Raw genomic sequence first — 18648 nt, 5'->3', positions numbered from 1 at the left:
GTCATTTTGTATATACATGGGAAAATAGGTACTGATGTCCTCCTTTTTGTAAAATTTTAAGACCTTGCTGCTGTAGTATATCTAGGCCTTCAACACATTTCTTTAATGTTGAACTATGACCTATACTGAAACATAAGCATGTTTGGAAAATACATGGGAAGTTGGGTTTCAATACCCTCAGTACCAAAGAACTTGCAGAAAGGCTACACTACAGGATGTGGAAAATAACCATTCCTCCCAAACAGTACAAATGGTTATCAGTCTTTCATTCCTTTTATCTTCATTTTAACTTGACTAAGTATTTCTTCACATGGCTTGGTTTGTGCTCTCTCAACCCTTTGGTGTGTCTGCTTAACTGAATAGGAGGGCGGGACAGGGAGGCCACGACTTCCCAATAAGATTTAATTATGAGTGCAGATACGAACAAGATTTAGACTATTAAGGCTTGCACTTCAAAAAAAACTTTTAACATATTTTGCCTTTAAATCTTTTATCACCTGCAAAAATTAATTAAGTGCAGATGTAGCAGGTTAGCTTTGGATGCCAGGGTTCATTTCCTGTCTATGCTTTGTCAGACAACCTATTACACCTCCTCGTGAACTGGAGGCAAACCGAAAACGGGGCTCATAAATCACCAGTCAGCTCTCTTTCGCCCTTTCCTGGGTTGGTCCTTTTGTATGGGGCAGATCTCCAGCTCATTATTCACAAATATACTATAGACAACCTGCCAAGTGTCATCTGCATTTAAACAAACCATTTGTTAAACTAATTATAACTCCATTGTGTAAGAATGCATCATGTTAAAATGCAAGACTAATCTAATGCCTCTGACTTTTAATCACTCAGGGTTCCTGCCGGGAGTCATCCCAAACTGGCATACATGATCTGAGATCTTTTCAGAAAAAATGACATGCTGACTTGTTTTAATAATACCACTGTTGCACAACAAGCAATATGATTGCTAACCAGGGGAAGTGGCCAATTGGTTACCAAAGCAACAGCATTCTTTCCAGCACATCTGACTATTTAAAGTCTATATTCTGCAGGGAAAAGTAAATTCAGGTTCTGTTGGGTTATTTTAACTGTGGAAGTATCAATTCATTTAAGCATCATAAAAGTTGCCCTGATCTGCGCCTTCTTCTCATTAAATTGCAGTTAACACCATGAAAGTGAAACGTGAATGTTTATGGTTTCAGAACTGCAATCCTGAATTTAATGAGTTTCCACATTCAAAGGAAACACACCCTTCAGTTGTTTGCAAGTGCGAAAAGCAAGGCAACCTAACAGAGAAATACAAATACACTCCCTTTTATCTAGAGTCACTGAAAATGCAGCTCTGGCCAGGAATACATACCAGATCTACAATCAATATCTTGCTTATATTTAGTTGGTCTCTCAAGTATTTGGCGGTAATTGCAACTGAATTAAAAAAGCAGAACCCCCTGCGGAATAGAGAAGAACAGAGAAATAAGAAAGCAAATCAGCCAGGAAAACCATTATAAATAATGTTCAGAGCATTTTTTAAAATGCTATATGATCTCTGAAGCCATAAATCTGCTTCTGGGAGTACCTCGCAAGATTTCTCAGTCCATCTGCTAACAATTAGAGGCTTCAGAGACATGCACGGGGCAGGTGACCGCCAGGAACCGTGGCGCTTGGAGATGGGCAACAGTCCCTGGTACTTACATGGCTGTGGATTCTTCAGCGTGATGGCCTGGGGGCCTCACAACAGCAAATCCATTCTGTAAGAACAAGACAGATTTTCATTGATCAGATAGGAGAGGATTGCTTGGACCTCCATGTACTACAGAGCATCAGGCACACACAAAAAGACTGAAATCTGTAAGAGGCTTCAGAGCTTGTTTTCTTGCCCCCATTACCATTTCACAGAATGAACAGAAACAATACATACGATCACATTTTCTCAGATCATGTCTCAAAAAGAAGGCTCCCACAGAGCCAGGGGAAGAACGGGGATTTGGGAGTTGTACCTAGCTGGCAAATGTGTACATCAGCTGTTATACTAGCATGATTCATTTTCAAGAACAACTCCTTATTTTATGACACCAGCATCCTAGAGAGGGAGAACAAATTCATTTTTGGTGCAGGTTTGGGTCAAAGTTCGGAAAGACCACGGAGGATCCAAAGTGAAAATTCTTTAGCTGGATTTCCTCAATGATTATTTCCACTCCAACGTCAGCAAAATGATAAATTTACACTCACACACTCACATACACACAAAAGAAACCCAGAAAGGTGAAAAAGAGAACAATGGAAAGCCCATATTTCTTCCAGTCTATAAATTTAGCTTGGATGACTGCCAAGACTTGCAACTTTATTGGATTCCCTAAGTCAATTTCTAGCCCACGTTCTGGAATTTTATAAAGAATTCCAGGGCTGAGTAGCAATCAGATCTATCCATGATCAAGGAATGCCTTAACCTCCAGATTAGTTGGAATGCATCACGGAAAGCTGAAGTAACTCCAGCATGAAGGCAGGGAACTATAAATCCTTGCAAAGCCAGCATGCTCAGAAAAGCTGGGCTGCTTGACGTGAAAAAAGAAATCATTTATCAGATGGCTCACACCACCTTTCACTTAACTATGATACAAGTAACATGCTCACGACAGAATGTTTCTTTAATATACAATCCTAAAACTTTTGAAATAATTTTAATATACCCCAGGGATATTTTTTCCCAGATCTTACCACAAGCATAAAGATAGTCTCAAGAAAAATAACTATTCCCAACGGCTGTAAATATACATAAATTTTTCTAGAACATAATGGTAATTAACACACAATGAGTTAATTTGCTATATATTTTGATGGGCATATACATAATGATAATCCCAGAAGCAAATTAGAAGTCAATAACACAATACCAATTACAAATCTAGGAATAATGATAAACATACTCCCTATGCTTGTTCTCAAGCAAGTTACTATCTCTGTGGCTATAAAAGATTAATATAAAAGAAACTATTAATGAACAACACAAGACAGTAGAGAGTGCAATTTTAAGATTGTGGAGTGAAACTCTAGAGTGCTACATGACTTCTGAGAATGGAGAATTCTGTAAAGATTAGATATGTGTGATATGTTTTACTGTGAAAACAGTAGTTAGGGTGAAAATAACAACCAATATAATACAAAGCAAGATAATTAGCATGTAACAAAATTTTACAATTAGATTAACAATACTAATGATCTTTTATAATTCAATTAAAAATACTATGTTTTGTGTATTAAAGGGCATGACTAGACAATACAAAGAAGAAAACATCCAGTAATCAATAACTATAAGAAAAAATATTCACCTTAATTAGTAATCAAATACAAGCAGATGAAAATCCCAATGGGAAGCCATTTTTCCACTTAGGACATTAAAACTTTTAAAAATATTCCATGCTGACAATGGAGGGGTGCCTATATACTGATAAATGATGTCTGCAGGAGGATAATTTATTATAGTCTTTCTGGAAAATAATCTACCTCTATACATTTAGAGCCTTTATAAAACATTTACCCTTTGAACTAGTAATCTACTTAAAAGATTTTTGCTCTAAAGGTGTTACTGTGTAGACAAGTATTTATGTAAAAGATAATGTTTTATTTACAATAGGAAAAATGGGAATGATCTAAGTTGGTTAATATCAGGAGAATGGTTAAATGAAATATGGTACATCTATACCATAGAATATTAGAGAGCCATTAAAATTTTGTTATAAATATTTAGTGGAACAGTAAAGACTTAGCAATTTACAAGTACTGGTGTTGAAAATAATACATACAGCGTGATATATCTGAGTGATAGTATTATGTGGATTATATTTAATTTATAATTTCAAGTATTTTCCAAATGGTTTTACAACAAACGTCAATTATTTCAGAGTGAAAAAATACTATAAAACAAAGAGAAAGTTGAGAGGTAAATTTTAAAGGGTCTTACAAGAAGAGTTGTGTTCATAAAGGTGAAAAAGGACTTAAATGGTATTCTGGGCAGGGGGAAAAGCATAAACATGGCTCAGAGAAAAAGAATTTTAGGAAGTATTATGTACAGAAAATGAACCTGAATAGAGTTCATGTTAAGGAAAAAAAAATGGAAGTGAAATAGCACAGGTAACTAGCTAGATTATAGAAGACAAAAAGCCAAATAGAATTTAATTCCGTCTTCTTCTTTTCTCTTATGGCCAAATTCCTTGAACAAAAGGTTTGCCTTTCACTTTACAGTTGTCTTCAGTCACCTCTACCACTTTGCTCAACTACTTGATTTTAGATTGAAAATTATCTTCTTGCCAATAACAAATATTTTCTTAGTTATCATGGTCCACCCAAACTTTCCAATGTGTTCTCAGGAATGGCAAACTCCCCTACATTTTCCAAGTCTTTTCTGAGGGGCCCCTGCCTTTCCTTAGTTGAAACCTGGCAAGGCTGCTTCTCCCATAATATGCTCAGGTGGTAGCTATTTCCTCTCTCACATCTCACCAACCTGCCTGCAGCAGAAGATGGAGCTTGTGTTCTCCTTTCTCATGGCTGCTTTGAGACCATGAAGCCCACTGCACCAATCCTCCACAACACTTTCTTGTAAAAAAGGATTAGATCACCCAGAAAGAGAGAAGATAGAACACAATTAAGATGACTGAGTCCTGGGGTAGTCCAGCTCTCTTTACCTCCTGTTGGACTAGAGGAGTTGTTAGTCCTCCTAGAAACTATCACCTGTGGTTAGGATACCATCCCCTCATACTTTTCCACTATCATTTATGTTTTCCTCACTAACATATTAAATTCATATTAAAATTCCCAATTATATACATTTCATCAAGATTTAAATAGGCTCAAGTTCCTGCCATCTTGAAAATAAAATTATATATATGTTAACTAAGACAATACAAATACACACACCCACACTATATATATACATATATATGTATATGTATATATATATATATATCTCCATCCTTACTTTGATTGACCCTTCTAACTGCCACATGTCTTTTCTTCCCCTTTAAAACTCTTGAAAACGTGGTTTAACCTGCTTTCTCTTTTTGCGTTTTCCTCACCTCTGCCTCAGTCACCTATCTCTAGCTTATCTTCCACCTCCATTAGTCCATTAATGAAGTTTTTACTAAGGTCACCAATAGCCTCCATGTCATTAAATCTAATGAGATTTTTATGCTCTCAGGCTACTTGGTCTCATTAGCTTTCAACACTACTGGCTACACCTTCCTTTTTAAAAGATTCTCTTCCCTTGGCTTCTGTGACTTCATACTCTCCTGGCTTCTTTATCTCTCTTTCAACTTCCTAATCAGTCTCCCTTAAGGCTCATACTCCTCAATCTGTTCATTAAATACTGAAGTTACTCAAAGCCCAGTCTTAGGCTTCTCCTCTCCTCTTTCTATACTTACTTCGTAGGCAATGGCACAACTGTCATGGAATTCAATTACCACCCATCATCAGATATTTCACAGATTTTTATTTCCAGGATGAACCCTGCTCTGAGTACCAAAATACCAGCCCACTTCCTTGATATCTTCGCTGGGATATCCCAAGGTCACTTCAAATTTAGAATATCCAAGATCAAACTCCTGATCTTCTCACAGCCTTCCCTAACTTACCAATGATACCATGATTCATCCAGTAGCTCAAGTCAGGGACCAGTGAGTTATCCTTAATGGCTCCCTCTCCCTATTGTTCTTCTATCTCATTTTAATTCATGACCAATTCCTGTTGATTTTGCTTTTAAATATCACTCAAATCTATGTACTTATATCTATATCCATTCCTTGAATATTTTGCCTTTGGAATTTCTGCCTTTGTCTCCATCACTCAGTTAATTTCTTAGCGATTTCAATAACCACACAGAATATCTATTCAATATCATGATTTCTTAGTTCTCTGACTCCTTGCCTTCCATAAATCTGTCTTCTATTTACAGCCATACTCCTAGACTTTGCCATTACCAATAAATAACGACATCTCCTCCAAAATCTCAATGTCAAATATCCTACTCTCCTACTCTCCTACTCTCCTATTTTCCAGTTGAGGCTTCAGCAGCACTGGGACTTCCAATCCTTTGACGTTACTTAACTTTTAAAAAAAATTTTTTTTTGATGTGGACCATTTTTAAAGTCTTTATTGAATTTGTTACAAGATTGCTTCTGTTTTGGTTTTCTGGCCACGAGGCATGTGGGATCTTAGCTCCCTGACCAGGGATTGAACCCGCACCTCCTGCATTGGAAGGTGAAGTCTTAAGCACTGGACTGCCAGGGAAGTCCTGACCTTACTTAACTTTTGATGTACATCATTCAATCCCCAACACGATGTTCCCTTCCCTCCTTATCTGACTTAGACTTCACAGTCCATTATTATATTTACTTCCTTGCATATATTTTTAGACAACTTGTCCTTTTTTCCTTCCAACATACTCCCCTGGTGTGTTGGTCTGCTAGGCTCCCAAAATAAAATACCACAGGCTGGGTGCCTTAAACAACATAAGTTTATTTCTCTTAGTTCTGGGGGCTGGAAGTTGAGATTAAGGTTTGGCAGGGTTCGGTTTCTGTTGAGAGCTTTCTTCCTGGCTTGCAGATCCATCTCCTTTGTCCCTGGAGTCCTCACTCAAGGCCATTCTCTGAGTGCATGTATACAAGTACAGAGAGAACTATGGTGTCTCTTCCACTTCTTATAAGAACACCAACCCTATTGCATTAAGGTCCCACCCTTATGAAATCATGCAACCTTTATCATTCCCTCACAGACCCTTTCTCTAAATTTGGTCACATGGGGAGTTAGGGCTTCAACATATAAATCTTGGGGGACACAAATATTCAGTCCACAACATACTTTTAGTCACTTTGTCCTTTTCTTCCTTCAACATACTCCCCTGGTAAAACTGTAACTCTGATTAAACACAATTTGCATCTGCTCTGTCCCTGCACCTAAGCATATATAAAACCCACATGCCTGGTCTTCCTTTAAATTCACGATTAGAAACCTCGGTAGGCTCTTCATGATGCCTAGCAATCATACTATATCCCTTAGTCAATTAACTCTCCAAGCCTTTCGTATGGTATTTCTACCCTCTTCTCTTTCTTCAAATCTCCACTAACCCCTACTCACCCTTTACCCTTTGTAATGACTTTGCCTCTTATTTCACTTATAAAATGGAAGCAATTAGAATAAAATTTCCTCATCCTTCCATAATAAACTCTATCCATTTACTAGTCCCCAATAAGATCTAAGGGCAATTAATTTCCCTGTGCTGCTTCTCTTACCTATTCAAAGACAAAGTACCTATAGTTTCCCCTTCTCTCTACAATATCATTAATTATTTCATCTGTTAGATTATTGCCACCACAGTAAAAAACATATTTATTTTTCCTCTTAATATAAACAAAACCAAAATGACAAATAAGAGTATTATATTATAATGCTATAATGTACTACATAACACAAAAATAATATAATGCAAATAATAATATGATAGATAATAAACTCCAATATTTGATATTAATTTAATCCAAAAATATCTGAGGGCAGATAATATTATTATTTCTATATCACAAATGAGGAAATGAAGGCACAGAAAGATTAAAGAACTTGCTTTAGGTTCATGTCTAGCAAGTGACAGCTGGGATTCCATCTCACACACTCTGACACCTAAGAACAAGCATTTAAGACCAACAACACTGCACAAATGATCTGGCCTCTGCCCACCTATTTTTTGTTTTTTTTGCATTTTTTAAATTTATTTATTTTTTTAACATCTTTATCGGAGTATAATTGCTTTACAATGTTGTGTTAGTTTCTGCTGTACAACGAAGTGAATCAGCTATATTTATACACATATCCCCATATCACCTCTCTCTTACGTCTCCACCAACCCTCCCTATCCCACCCCTCTAGGTGGTCACAAAGCACCAAGCTGATCTCCCTGTGCTATGCAGCTGCTTCCCACTAGCTATCTATTTTACATTTGGTAGTGTATATATGCCAATGCTACTCTTTCACTTCTTCCCAGTTTACACCTCCCCGTCCCGGTGTCCTCAAGTCCATTCTCTACATCTGTGTCTTTATTCCTGTCCTGCCCCTAGGTTCATCAGAAGCAGTTTCTGGTTTTTTTTTTTTTTTAGATTCCATATATATGAGTTAGCATATGGTATTTGTTTTTCTCTTTCTGACTTACATCACTCTGTATGACACACTCTAGGTCCATCAACCTCACTACAAATAACTCAATTCCGTTTCCTTTTATGGCTGAGTAACATTCCACTGTATATATGTGTCACAACTTCTTTATCCATTCATGTGTCCATGGACACCTAGGTTGCTTCCATGTCCTGGCTATTGTAAATAGGGCTGCAATGAACATTGTGGTACATGATTATTTTGAATTATGGTTTTCTCAGGGTATATACCCATCAGTGGGATTGCTGAGTCATATGGTAGGTCTATTTCTAGGTTTTTAAGTAAACTCCATACTGTTCTCCATAGTGACTGTATCAATTTACATTCCCACCAACAGTGCAAGAGGGTTCCCTTTTCTCCACATCCACTTCAGCATTTATTGCTTGTAGATTTTTTTGATGATGGCCATTCTGACCGGTGTGAGGTGATACCTCATTGTACTTTTGATTTGTATTTCTCTAATGATTAGTGATGTTGAGCATCCGTTCATGTGTTTGTTGGCAATCTGTATATCTTCTTTCGAGAAAGGTCAATTTAGATCTTCTGCCCATTTTTTGATTTGGTTGTTTTTTTGATATTGAGCTGCATGAGCTGTTTATATACTTTGCAGATTAATCACTTGTCAGTTGCTTCATTTGCCAATCTTTTCTCCCATTCTGAAGGTTGTCTTTTCATCTTGTTTATGGTTTCCTTTGCTATGCAAAAGCTTTTAAGTTTCATTAGGTCCCATTTGTTTACTTTTGTTTTTATTTCCATTTCTCTAAGAGGTAGGTCAAAAAGGATCTTGCTGTGATTTATGTCAAAGAGTGTCCTGCCCATGTTTTCCTCTAAGAGTTTTAGAGTGTCTGGCCTTACATTTAGGTCTTTATCCATTTTGAGTTTATTTTTGTGTATGGTGTTCTAATTTCATTCTTTTACATGTAGCTGTCCAGTTTTCCCAGCACCACTTATTGAAGAGGCTGTCTTTTCTCCGTTGTATATTCTTGTCTCCTTTATCAAAGATAAGGTGATCACAGGTGTGTGGATTTATCTCTGGGCTTTCCATCCTATTCCACTGATCTATATTTCCGTTTTTGTGCCAGTACCATACTATCTTGATTACTGTAGCTTTGTAGTTCAGTCTGAAATCAGGGAGCCTGATTCCTCCAGCTCCGTTTTTCTTTCTCAAGATTGCTTTGGCTATTCGGGGTCTTTTGTGTTTCCATACAAAAATTGTGGAATTTTTTCTAGTTCTGTGAAAAATGCCAGTGGTAGTTTGATAGGGATTGCATTGAATCTGTAGATTGCTTTGGGTAGTATAGTCATTTTCACAGTGTAGAGTCTTCCAATCCAAGAACATGGTCAATCTCTCCATCTGTTTGTATCATCTTTAATTTCTGTCATCAGTGTCTTACAGTTTTCTGCATATATGTCTTCTGTCTCCTTAGATAGGTTTATTCCTAGGTATTCTTTTTGTTGCAATGGTAAATGGGACTGTTCCCTTAATTTCTCTTTCAGATTTTTCATCATTAGTGTATAAGAATGAAAGAGATTTCTGTGCATTAATTTTCTATCCTGCTACTCTACCAAATTCATTTGTTAGCTCTGGTAGTGTTCTGATAGCATCTTTAAGATTCTCTATGTATAGTATCATGTCATCTGCAAACAGTGACAGCTTTACTTCTTCTTTTCCATTTTGACTTCCTTTTATCTCTTTTTCTTCTCTTTGTGCTGTGGCTAAAACTTCCAAAACTATGTGGAATAACATCAGTGAGAACGGGCAACCTTGTCTTGTTCCTGATCTTAGTGGAAAAGGTTTAAGTTTTTCACCACTGAGAATGATGTTGGCTGTGGGTTTGTCGTACACGGCCTTTATTATGTTGAGGTAAGTTCCCTCTATGCCTACTTTCTAAATAGCTTTTATCATAAATGGGTGTTGAATTTTGTCATAAGCTTTTTCTCCATATATTAAGATTATCATATGGTTTTACCCTTCAGTTTGTTAATGTGGTGTATCACATTGATTGATTTGCGTATATTGAAGAATCCTTGCATTCCTGGGATAAACCCCACATGACCATGGTGTATGATCCTTTTTATGTGCTGTTGGACTTTCTTTGCTAGTATTTTGTTGAGGATTTTGCATCTATGTTCATCAGTTATATTTGTCTATAGTTTTCTTTTTTTGTGACATCATTGTCTGGTTTTGGTATCAGGGTGATGGTGGTCTCGTAGAATGAGTTTGGGAGTGTTCCTCCCTCTGCTATATTTTGGAAGAGTTTGAGAAGGATAAGTGTTACCTCTTCTCTAAATGTTTGATAGAATTTGCCTGTGAAGCCATCTGGAACTGGGGTTTTGTTTGTTGGAAGATTTTTAATCACAGTTTCAATTTCAGTGCTTGTGATTGGTGTGTTTATATTTTCTATCTCTTCCTGGTTCAGTCTCGGAAGGTTGTGCTTTTCTAACAATTGGTCCATTTCTTCCTGGTTGTCCATTTTATTGGCATAGAGTTGCTTGTAGTGATTCCACATGATTCTCTGTATTTCTGCAGGGTCAATTTTTACCTCTCCTTTTTCATTTCTAATTCTGTTGATTTGAATCGTCTACCTTTTTATCTTGATGAGACTGGCTAATGGTTTATCAATTTTGTTTATCTTCTCAAAGAACCAGCTTTTAGTTTTACTGATCTTTGCTATTGTTTCCTTCATTTCTTTTTCACTTATTTCTGATCTGATCTTTATTTCTTTCCTTCTGCTAACTTTGGGGTTTTTTTGTTCTTCTTTCTCTAATTGCTTTAGGTGTAAGGTTAGGTTGTTTATTTGAGATGTTTCTTGTTTCTTGAGGTCGGATTGTATTGGTTTAAACTTCTGTCTTAGAACTGCTTTTGCTGCATCCCATAGGTTTTAGGTCATCGTGTTTTCACATCATTTGCTTCTAGGTATTTTTTGATTTCCTCCTTGATTTCTTCAGTGATCTCTTGTTTAATTAGTAGGGTATTGTTTAGCTTCCATGTGTTTGCAGTTTTTACAGATTTTTTTCCCTCTAATTGATATCTAGTCTCATAGTTTTGTGGTCGGAAAAGATATTTGAGACGATTTCAATTTTCTTAAATTGACCAAAGCTTGACTTGTGACCCAGGATATGATCTACCCTGGAGAATGTTCCATGAGCACTTGAGAAGAAAGTGTATTCTGTTGTTTTTGGATGGAATGTCCTATAAATATCAATTAAGTCCAACTTGTTTAATATATGATTTGAAGCTTGTGTTTTGTTATTTATTTTCATTCTGGATGATTTGTCCATTGGCAAAAGTGAGGTTTCCCCTACTATGATTGTGTCACTGTCTATTTTCCCTATTATGGCTGTTAGCCATTTACCTTATGTACTGAGGTGCTCCTATGTTGGATGCATAAATATTTACACTTGCTATATCTTCTTGGATTGATCCATTGATCACTGGGTAGTATCCTTCTTTGTCTCTTGTAATAATCTTTATTTTAAAGTCTATTTTGTCTGATATGAGAATTGCTATCCAGCTTTTTTTTGATTTCATTTGCCTGGAATATCTTTTTTCATCTCCTCACTTTCAGTCTGTTTATGTGTCTCTAGGCCTGAAGTGGGTCTCTTGTAGACAGCATATATATGGGTGTTGTTTTTCTATCCATTCAGCCGGTCTATGTCCTTTGGCTGGAGCATTTAATCCATTTACATGTAAGGAAATTATCAATATGTATGTTCCTATTACCATTTTCTTAATTTTCTTGGATTTGTTTTTGTAGGTCTTTTCCTTCTCTTGTGTTTCCTGCCTAGGGAAGCTCCTTTAGAATTTGTTGTAAAGCTGGTTTGGTGGTGCTGAATTCCCTTAAGTTTTGCTTGTCTGTAAAGGTTTTAATTACTTGGTTGAATCTGAATGAGATCCTTGCTGGGTAGAGTAATCTTGGCTGTAGGGTTTTCCCTTTCATCACTTTAAATATGTCCTGCTACTCCCTTCTGGCTTGCAGAGTTTCTGGTGAAAGATCAGCTGCTAACCTTATGGGGATTCCCTTGTATGGTATTTGTTGCTTTTCCCTTGCTGCTTTTAATATTTTTTCTTTGTATTTAATTTTTGATAGTTTGATTAATATGTGTCTTGCAGTATTTCTGCTTGGATTTATCCTGTATGGGACTCTCTGCCCTTCCTGGACTTGATTATTTCCTTTCCCATGTTAGGGAAGTTTTCAACTATAATCTCTTCAAATATTTTCTCAGACCCCTTTTTTTTTCTCTTCTTCTTCTGGAACCCCTATAAGTTAAATGTTGCTGTGTTTAATGTGGTCCCTGAGGTCTCTGAGACTGTCCTCAACTCTTTTCATTCTTTTTTCTTTATTCTTCTCTGTGGTAATTATTTCCACTATTTTATCTTCCAGGTCACTTATCCATTCTTCTGCATCAGTTATTCTGCTATTGATTCCTTCTAGAAAATTTTTAATTTCATTTATTGCGTGGTTCATCATTGTTTGCTCTTCAGTTCTTCTAGGTCCTTGTTAAACGTTTCTTGTATTTGCTCCATTCTATTTTAAAGATTTTGAATCATGTTTACTATCATTACTTTGAATTCTTTTTCAGGTAGACTGCTTATTTCCTCTTCATTTGTTTGGTATGGTTGGTTTTTACCTTGTTCCTTCATATGCTTCATATTTCTCTGTCTTCCCATTTTGCTTAACTTACTGTGTTTGGGGTCTCCTTTTCACAGGCTGCAGGTTCATAGTTCCTGTTGTTTTTGGTGTCTGCCCCCAATGGGTAAGGGTGGTTCAGTGGGTTGTGTAGGCTTCTTTGTGGAGAGGACTGGTGCCTGTGTTCTGGGGGGTGGGGCTGGACCTTGTCTTTCTGGTGGGCAGGGCTGCATCCAGTGGTTTGTTTTGGGATGTCTGCGACCTTATTATGATTTCAGGCAGCGTCTCTGCTAATGGGTGGGGTTGTGTCCCTGTCTTGCTAGTTGTTTGGCATGGGGTGTCCAGCACTGGAGCTTGCTGGCCATTGGGTGGAGCTGGGTCTTAGTGTTGAGACGGAGATCTCTGGGAGAGCTCTCGCCAATTGATATTACATGGGGCCAGGAGGTCTCTGGTGATCCAATGTTCTGAACTTGGCTCTCCTACCTCAGAGGCTCAAGCCTGACACTCGGCCGGAGCACCAAGACCCTGTCAGCAACATGGCTCAGAAAAAAAAGGGAGAAAAAAAAAGAAAGAAAGAAAAAAAGAAAGAAAAAAAACAAGTAAAATATAATAAAGTTATTAAAATAAAAAGTATAGTATTAAAAAATAAAAAGTAAAAAAAATAATAATAATAAAAAGAAAGAAAGAAGAGAGCAACGAAACCAAAAAACAAATCCACCGGTGATAACAAGTGTTAAAAAAATATACAAAAAAGAAAAAAAGAAAAAAAGAAAAAAACGGATGGAGAGAACCCTAGGAAAAATGGCAAAAGCAAAGCTATACAGACAAAATCACACAAAGAAGCATACACATACACACTCACAAAAAGAGATAAAGGAAAAAATATATATATATATTTTTTAAAAATGACAAGAGCAACCAAATCAATAAACAAATCTACCAACGATAATAATCCCTAAATACTAAACTAAGATAAACATAAAACAGAACACAAATTAGATGCAGAAAGCAAACCCCAAGTCTACAGTTGCTCCCAAAGTCCACCATTTCAATTTTGGGAGGATTCATTGTCTATTCAGGTATTCCGCAGACACAGGGTACATCAAGTTGATTGTGGTGATTTAATCCGCCGCTCCTGTGGCTGCTGGGAGAGATTTCCCTTTCTCTTCTTTGTTCGCACAGCTCCTGGGGTTCACCTTTGGTTTTGGCCCCACCTCTCCATGTAGGTTGCCCTCAGGCTTCTGTTCCCGCCCAGAGAGGATGAGGTTAAAGCAGAGGCTGATTAAGGGGCTCTGGCTCACTCATGCCAGGGGGGAGGTAGGGTTACGGCAGTTATAATTAGAATACAGGGAGAGCCTGCAGTGGCAGAGGCTGGCTTGATGTTGCGACAGCCTGAGGTGTGCCATGTGTTCTCCGGGGTAAGTTGTCTCTGGATCATGGGACCATGCCAGTGGCGGGCTGTACAGGCTCCCGGGGTGGGGGGGAGGTGTGGATAGTGACCTGTGCTTGCATACAGGCTTCTTGATGCCTGCACCAGTAGCGTTAGCACTTCATGCTCATCTGTGGTGTCTGAGCTGATAGCCATGACTCGCGTCGGTCTCTGGAACTTGTTTAAGCACTGCTCTGCCTTCTGTGGGTAAACAGGGGAGGAATCCCCTCTCCTCATGCACCCCGAAACAATGGTCTCTTGACTCTTACACAGGTCCAGACTTTTTCCCAGACTCCGTCCCGGCTAGAGGTGGCACACTAGCCCTCTTCAGGCTGTCTTCACGCAGCCAACCCCAGTCCTCTCCCTGGGATCTGAACTCCAAAGCCTGAGCCTCAGCTCCGACCTCCCACACGCCTTGGCAAGTGAACAGACAGGCTCTCAGGCTGGTGAGTGCTGGTTGGCACTGATCCTCTGTGCGGGAATCTCTCCACTTTGCCCTCTGCACCCCTGTTGCTGTGCTCTCCTCCATGGCTCTGAAGCTCCCCCGCCGCCACCTCCCGTCTCTGACAGTGAAGGGAATTCCTAGTGTGTGGAAACTTTTCCTCCTTCACAGCTCCCTCCCAGAGGTGCAGGTCCTATCCATATTCTTTTGTCTGTTTTTTCTTTTTTCTTTTGCCCTACCCATGTATGTGGGAATTTTCTTGCCTTTTGGAAAATCTGAGGTCTTCTGCCAGCGTTCAGTAGGTGTTCTGTAGGAGTTGTTCCACATGTAGATGTATTTTTAATGTATTTGTGGGGAGGAAGGTGACCTCCACGTCTTACTCCTCCACCATCTTGAAGGTCGCCCTCTCTGCCACCTCTTCAACTTCATCTTATACCACCATCCACTTTGGTTTCTCCACTCCAGCTACACTGACCTTCAGATTCTTCCAGCATGCCTTGTTTCCTCTAGCCACAACCCCTTGCACATGCTCCTAGTTCTGTGTGGAATGTCTTCCACTTACCTACCCTCTCTTTTATCTGGATAATGCCTCCTGATCTGCACACTTCAACTCCAACATCATTTCCCCAGGAAAACCATCTCTGAACCTCCATAGGTCACCAACAGTTTCCTGTATAAAGTGCTCTTAGAGATCTGTCAAGCCTTGTTTGTGAGAACTCATCTTAATTTGTAACAATACACTCATTAGTATGATTATCCGATTTATTATTTTTGATTAATGTGATTTATACGGTTAGTATCCACACCCCTATTCCCCATAGTGGGGTCACCACTTCATGACTTGGCTCACCTTTTTATCTTCTAGACTTACATAGTGCCTGTAGACTTAACACAGTGACTACTGGTCAATAAAGAAAGATAAAACAATTTGTGAATACATATTACCCTGGTTTTTATCCCTCTGGTCCTTTGTTCTCACCTCAGCAACTAGTACTTCCTTCTTTCAAGGTTCCAGCTTTTGCATCCCAGCTTTCTTTGGGACGCTGACTATTAGATTATGTAACATCTTCTTAGAAGCACATAAAATATTTTGTTCCTTACACTTAATGGAGTCTTTGATTTGATGAACTATTGTGGAAAGTGCTTTAAAATGACTTTTTTATTCTTATGGAAATATCTGATTTTCACACTGGATTCTGAGTCTCTTGACAAGTTTTTTTAATATTTTTCTATATTTTTCCATTTGTTTTGCCTTATTGTCCGGCACAGATATTTGTTGTACATGATACCGCCTGACTGAGGTTTTTCCGTAGCTCAAGAACATATATCTTCAGGAAGAAACAGCAACTATGAATATACCAATCACAAGTACTGAAACTGAACTTGTGATTAAAAAACTTCCAACAAACAAAAGTCCAGGACCAGATGGCTTCACAGGTGAATTCTATGAAACATTTAGAGAAGAGCTAACACCTATCCTTCTGAAACTCTTCCAAAAAATTGCAGAGGAACACTCCCAAGCTCATTCTATGAGGCCACCATCACCTGCATACCAAAACCATACAAAGATACCACACAAAAAAAATACAGGCCAGTATCACTGATGAACACAGATGCAAAATTCCTCAACAAAATACTAGCAAACAGAATCCAACAACACATTAAAAGGATCATACACCATGATCAAGTGGGATTTATCCCAGGGATGCAAGGATTCCTCCATACATGCATATCAATCAATATGATATACCACATTAACAAACTGAAGAATAAAAACCACACGATCATCTCAACAGGTGTAGAAAAAGCTTTGGACAAAATTCAATACCCATTTATGACAAAAACTCTCCAGAAAGTGGGCATAGAGGGAATCTAGCACATAACAAAGGTCATAACAAAGGTCATATATGACAAAAAGTCACAGCTAACATCATTCTCAACAGTGAAAAACTGAAATCACTTCCTCTAGGATCAACAACAAGACAAGGATGTCCATTCTTGCCACTATTATTCAACATAGTTTTGGAAGTTCTAGTCACGGCAATCAGAGAAAGAAAAGAAATAAAAGGAATCCAAATTGGAAAAGAAGTAAAACTGTCACTGTTTGCAGATGACATGATACTATACATAGAAAATCCTAAAGATGCTACCAGAAAACTACTAAGAGCTCATCAATGAATTTGGTAAAGTTGCAGGATACAAAATTAACACACAGAAATCTCTTGTATTCCTATACACTAACAATGAAAGATCAGAAAGAAATTGAGGAAATAATACCATTTACCATCATATCAAAAAGAATAAAATGCCTAGGAATAAACCTACCTAAGGAGGCAAAATACCTGTATTCAGAAAAGTATACAATGCTGATGAAAGAAATCAAAGAGGACACAAAAAGATGGAGAGATACACCATAATCTTAGATTGAAAGAATCAGTATTGTCAAATGACTATTCTACCCAAAGCAATCTATAGATTCAATGCAATCCCAATCAAATTACCAATGGCATTTTTCACAGAATTAGAACAAATATTCTACAATTTGTATGAAACACAAAAGATCCCAAATAGCCAAAGCAATCTTGAGAAAGAAAAATGGAGCTGGAGGAATCAGGCTTCCTGACTGAAGATTATACTGCAAAGCTACAGTCATCAAAACAGTATGGTACTGGCACAAAAACAGAAATATAGATCAATGGAACAGGATAAAATGTACAGAAATAAACCCACGCACCTATGGTCACCTAATCTATGACAAAAGAGGCAAAAATATAATGGAGAAAAGACAGTCTCTTCAATAAGTGGTGCTGGGAAAACTGGACAGCTACATGTAAACAAATGAAATTAGAACACTCTCTAACAGCATATACAGAAATAAACTCAAAATGGATTAAACACCTAAGTGTAAGACCAGATACTATAAAACTCTTAGAGGAGAACATAAGCAGAACACTCACATAAATCACAGCAAGATCTTTTTTGACCCACACCCTAGAGTAATAAAAATAAAAACAACAATAAACAAATGGGACCTAATGAAACTTAAAAGCACAACAAAGGAAACCATAAACAAAACGAAAAGACAACCCTCAAAATGGGAGAAAATATTTGCAAATGAAGCGACCGACAAGGGATTAATCTCCAAAACATACAAACAGCTCATGCAACTCAATATCAAAAAAACCAAACAACCCAATCAAAAAATGACTGGAAGATCTACATAGATATTTCTCCAGAGAAGACATACAGATAGTCAAAAAGCACATTAACAGATGCTCAATACTGATAATTATTAGAGAAATGCAAATCAAAACTACAATGAGGTATCACCTCACACCAGTCAGAATGGCCATCATCAAAAAATCTGCAAACAATAAATGCTGGAGAGGATGTGGAGAAAAGGGAACTCTCCTACACTGTTGGTGGGAATGTAAATTGGCACAACCATTATGAAGAACAGGATGGAGGTTGCTTAAAAAAGTAAATATAGGACTATAATATGATCCAGCAATCCCACTCTTGGGTATATATCTGGAGAAAACCATAATTGGAAAAAATACATGCACCCCAATGTTCATTGCAGCATTATTTACAATAGCCAGGACATGGAGCCACCCTAAATGCCCAGTGACAGATGAAAGGATAAAGAAGATGTGGTACATATATATATATAATGGAATATTACACAGCCATAAAAAAGAACAAAATAATGCCATTTGAAGCAACATGGATGGACCTAGAAATCAACATACTGAGTGAAGTAAGTCAGACAAAGACAGATACTATATATCACTCATATGTGGAATCTAATTTAAAAAATGATACTAATGAACTTATTTATAAGACAGAAACGAAGTCACAAATGTAGAAAACAAAACGGTTACCAGGGTGGAAAGGGGGAGGGATAAACTGGGGGATTGGGATTGATACATACACACTGCTATATATAAAAGAGATAA

The 18648-nt window shown here is 37.7% G+C and overlaps 1 protein-coding gene across 1 annotated transcript in view; it reads right to left on the bottom strand.

Annotated features, from left to right (window-relative positions):
• HDAC9 (histone deacetylase 9) overlaps window positions 1-18648 on the bottom strand; it is an 812002-nt gene that overhangs the window by 205748 nt on the left and 587606 nt on the right. Inside the window, exons 19-20 of the mRNA XM_060304692.2 lie at window positions 1687-1742; window positions 1355-1442 (exon numbers count right to left, since the gene is read on the bottom strand). Of these exons, the coding sequence (XP_060160675.1) occupies window positions 1355-1442; window positions 1687-1742 (144 nt within the window). The remainder of the gene's footprint in view (window positions 1-1354; window positions 1443-1686; window positions 1743-18648) is intronic.

This window comes from Globicephala melas, chromosome 9 (genome assembly GCF_963455315.2).
Source record: "Globicephala melas chromosome 9, mGloMel1.2, whole genome shotgun sequence".
Taxonomy (NCBI): domain Eukaryota; kingdom Metazoa; phylum Chordata; class Mammalia; order Artiodactyla; family Delphinidae; genus Globicephala; species Globicephala melas.
Note: the sequence above shows the minus strand (reverse complement) of the source record. Positions and strands in the feature narration are given on the sequence as shown.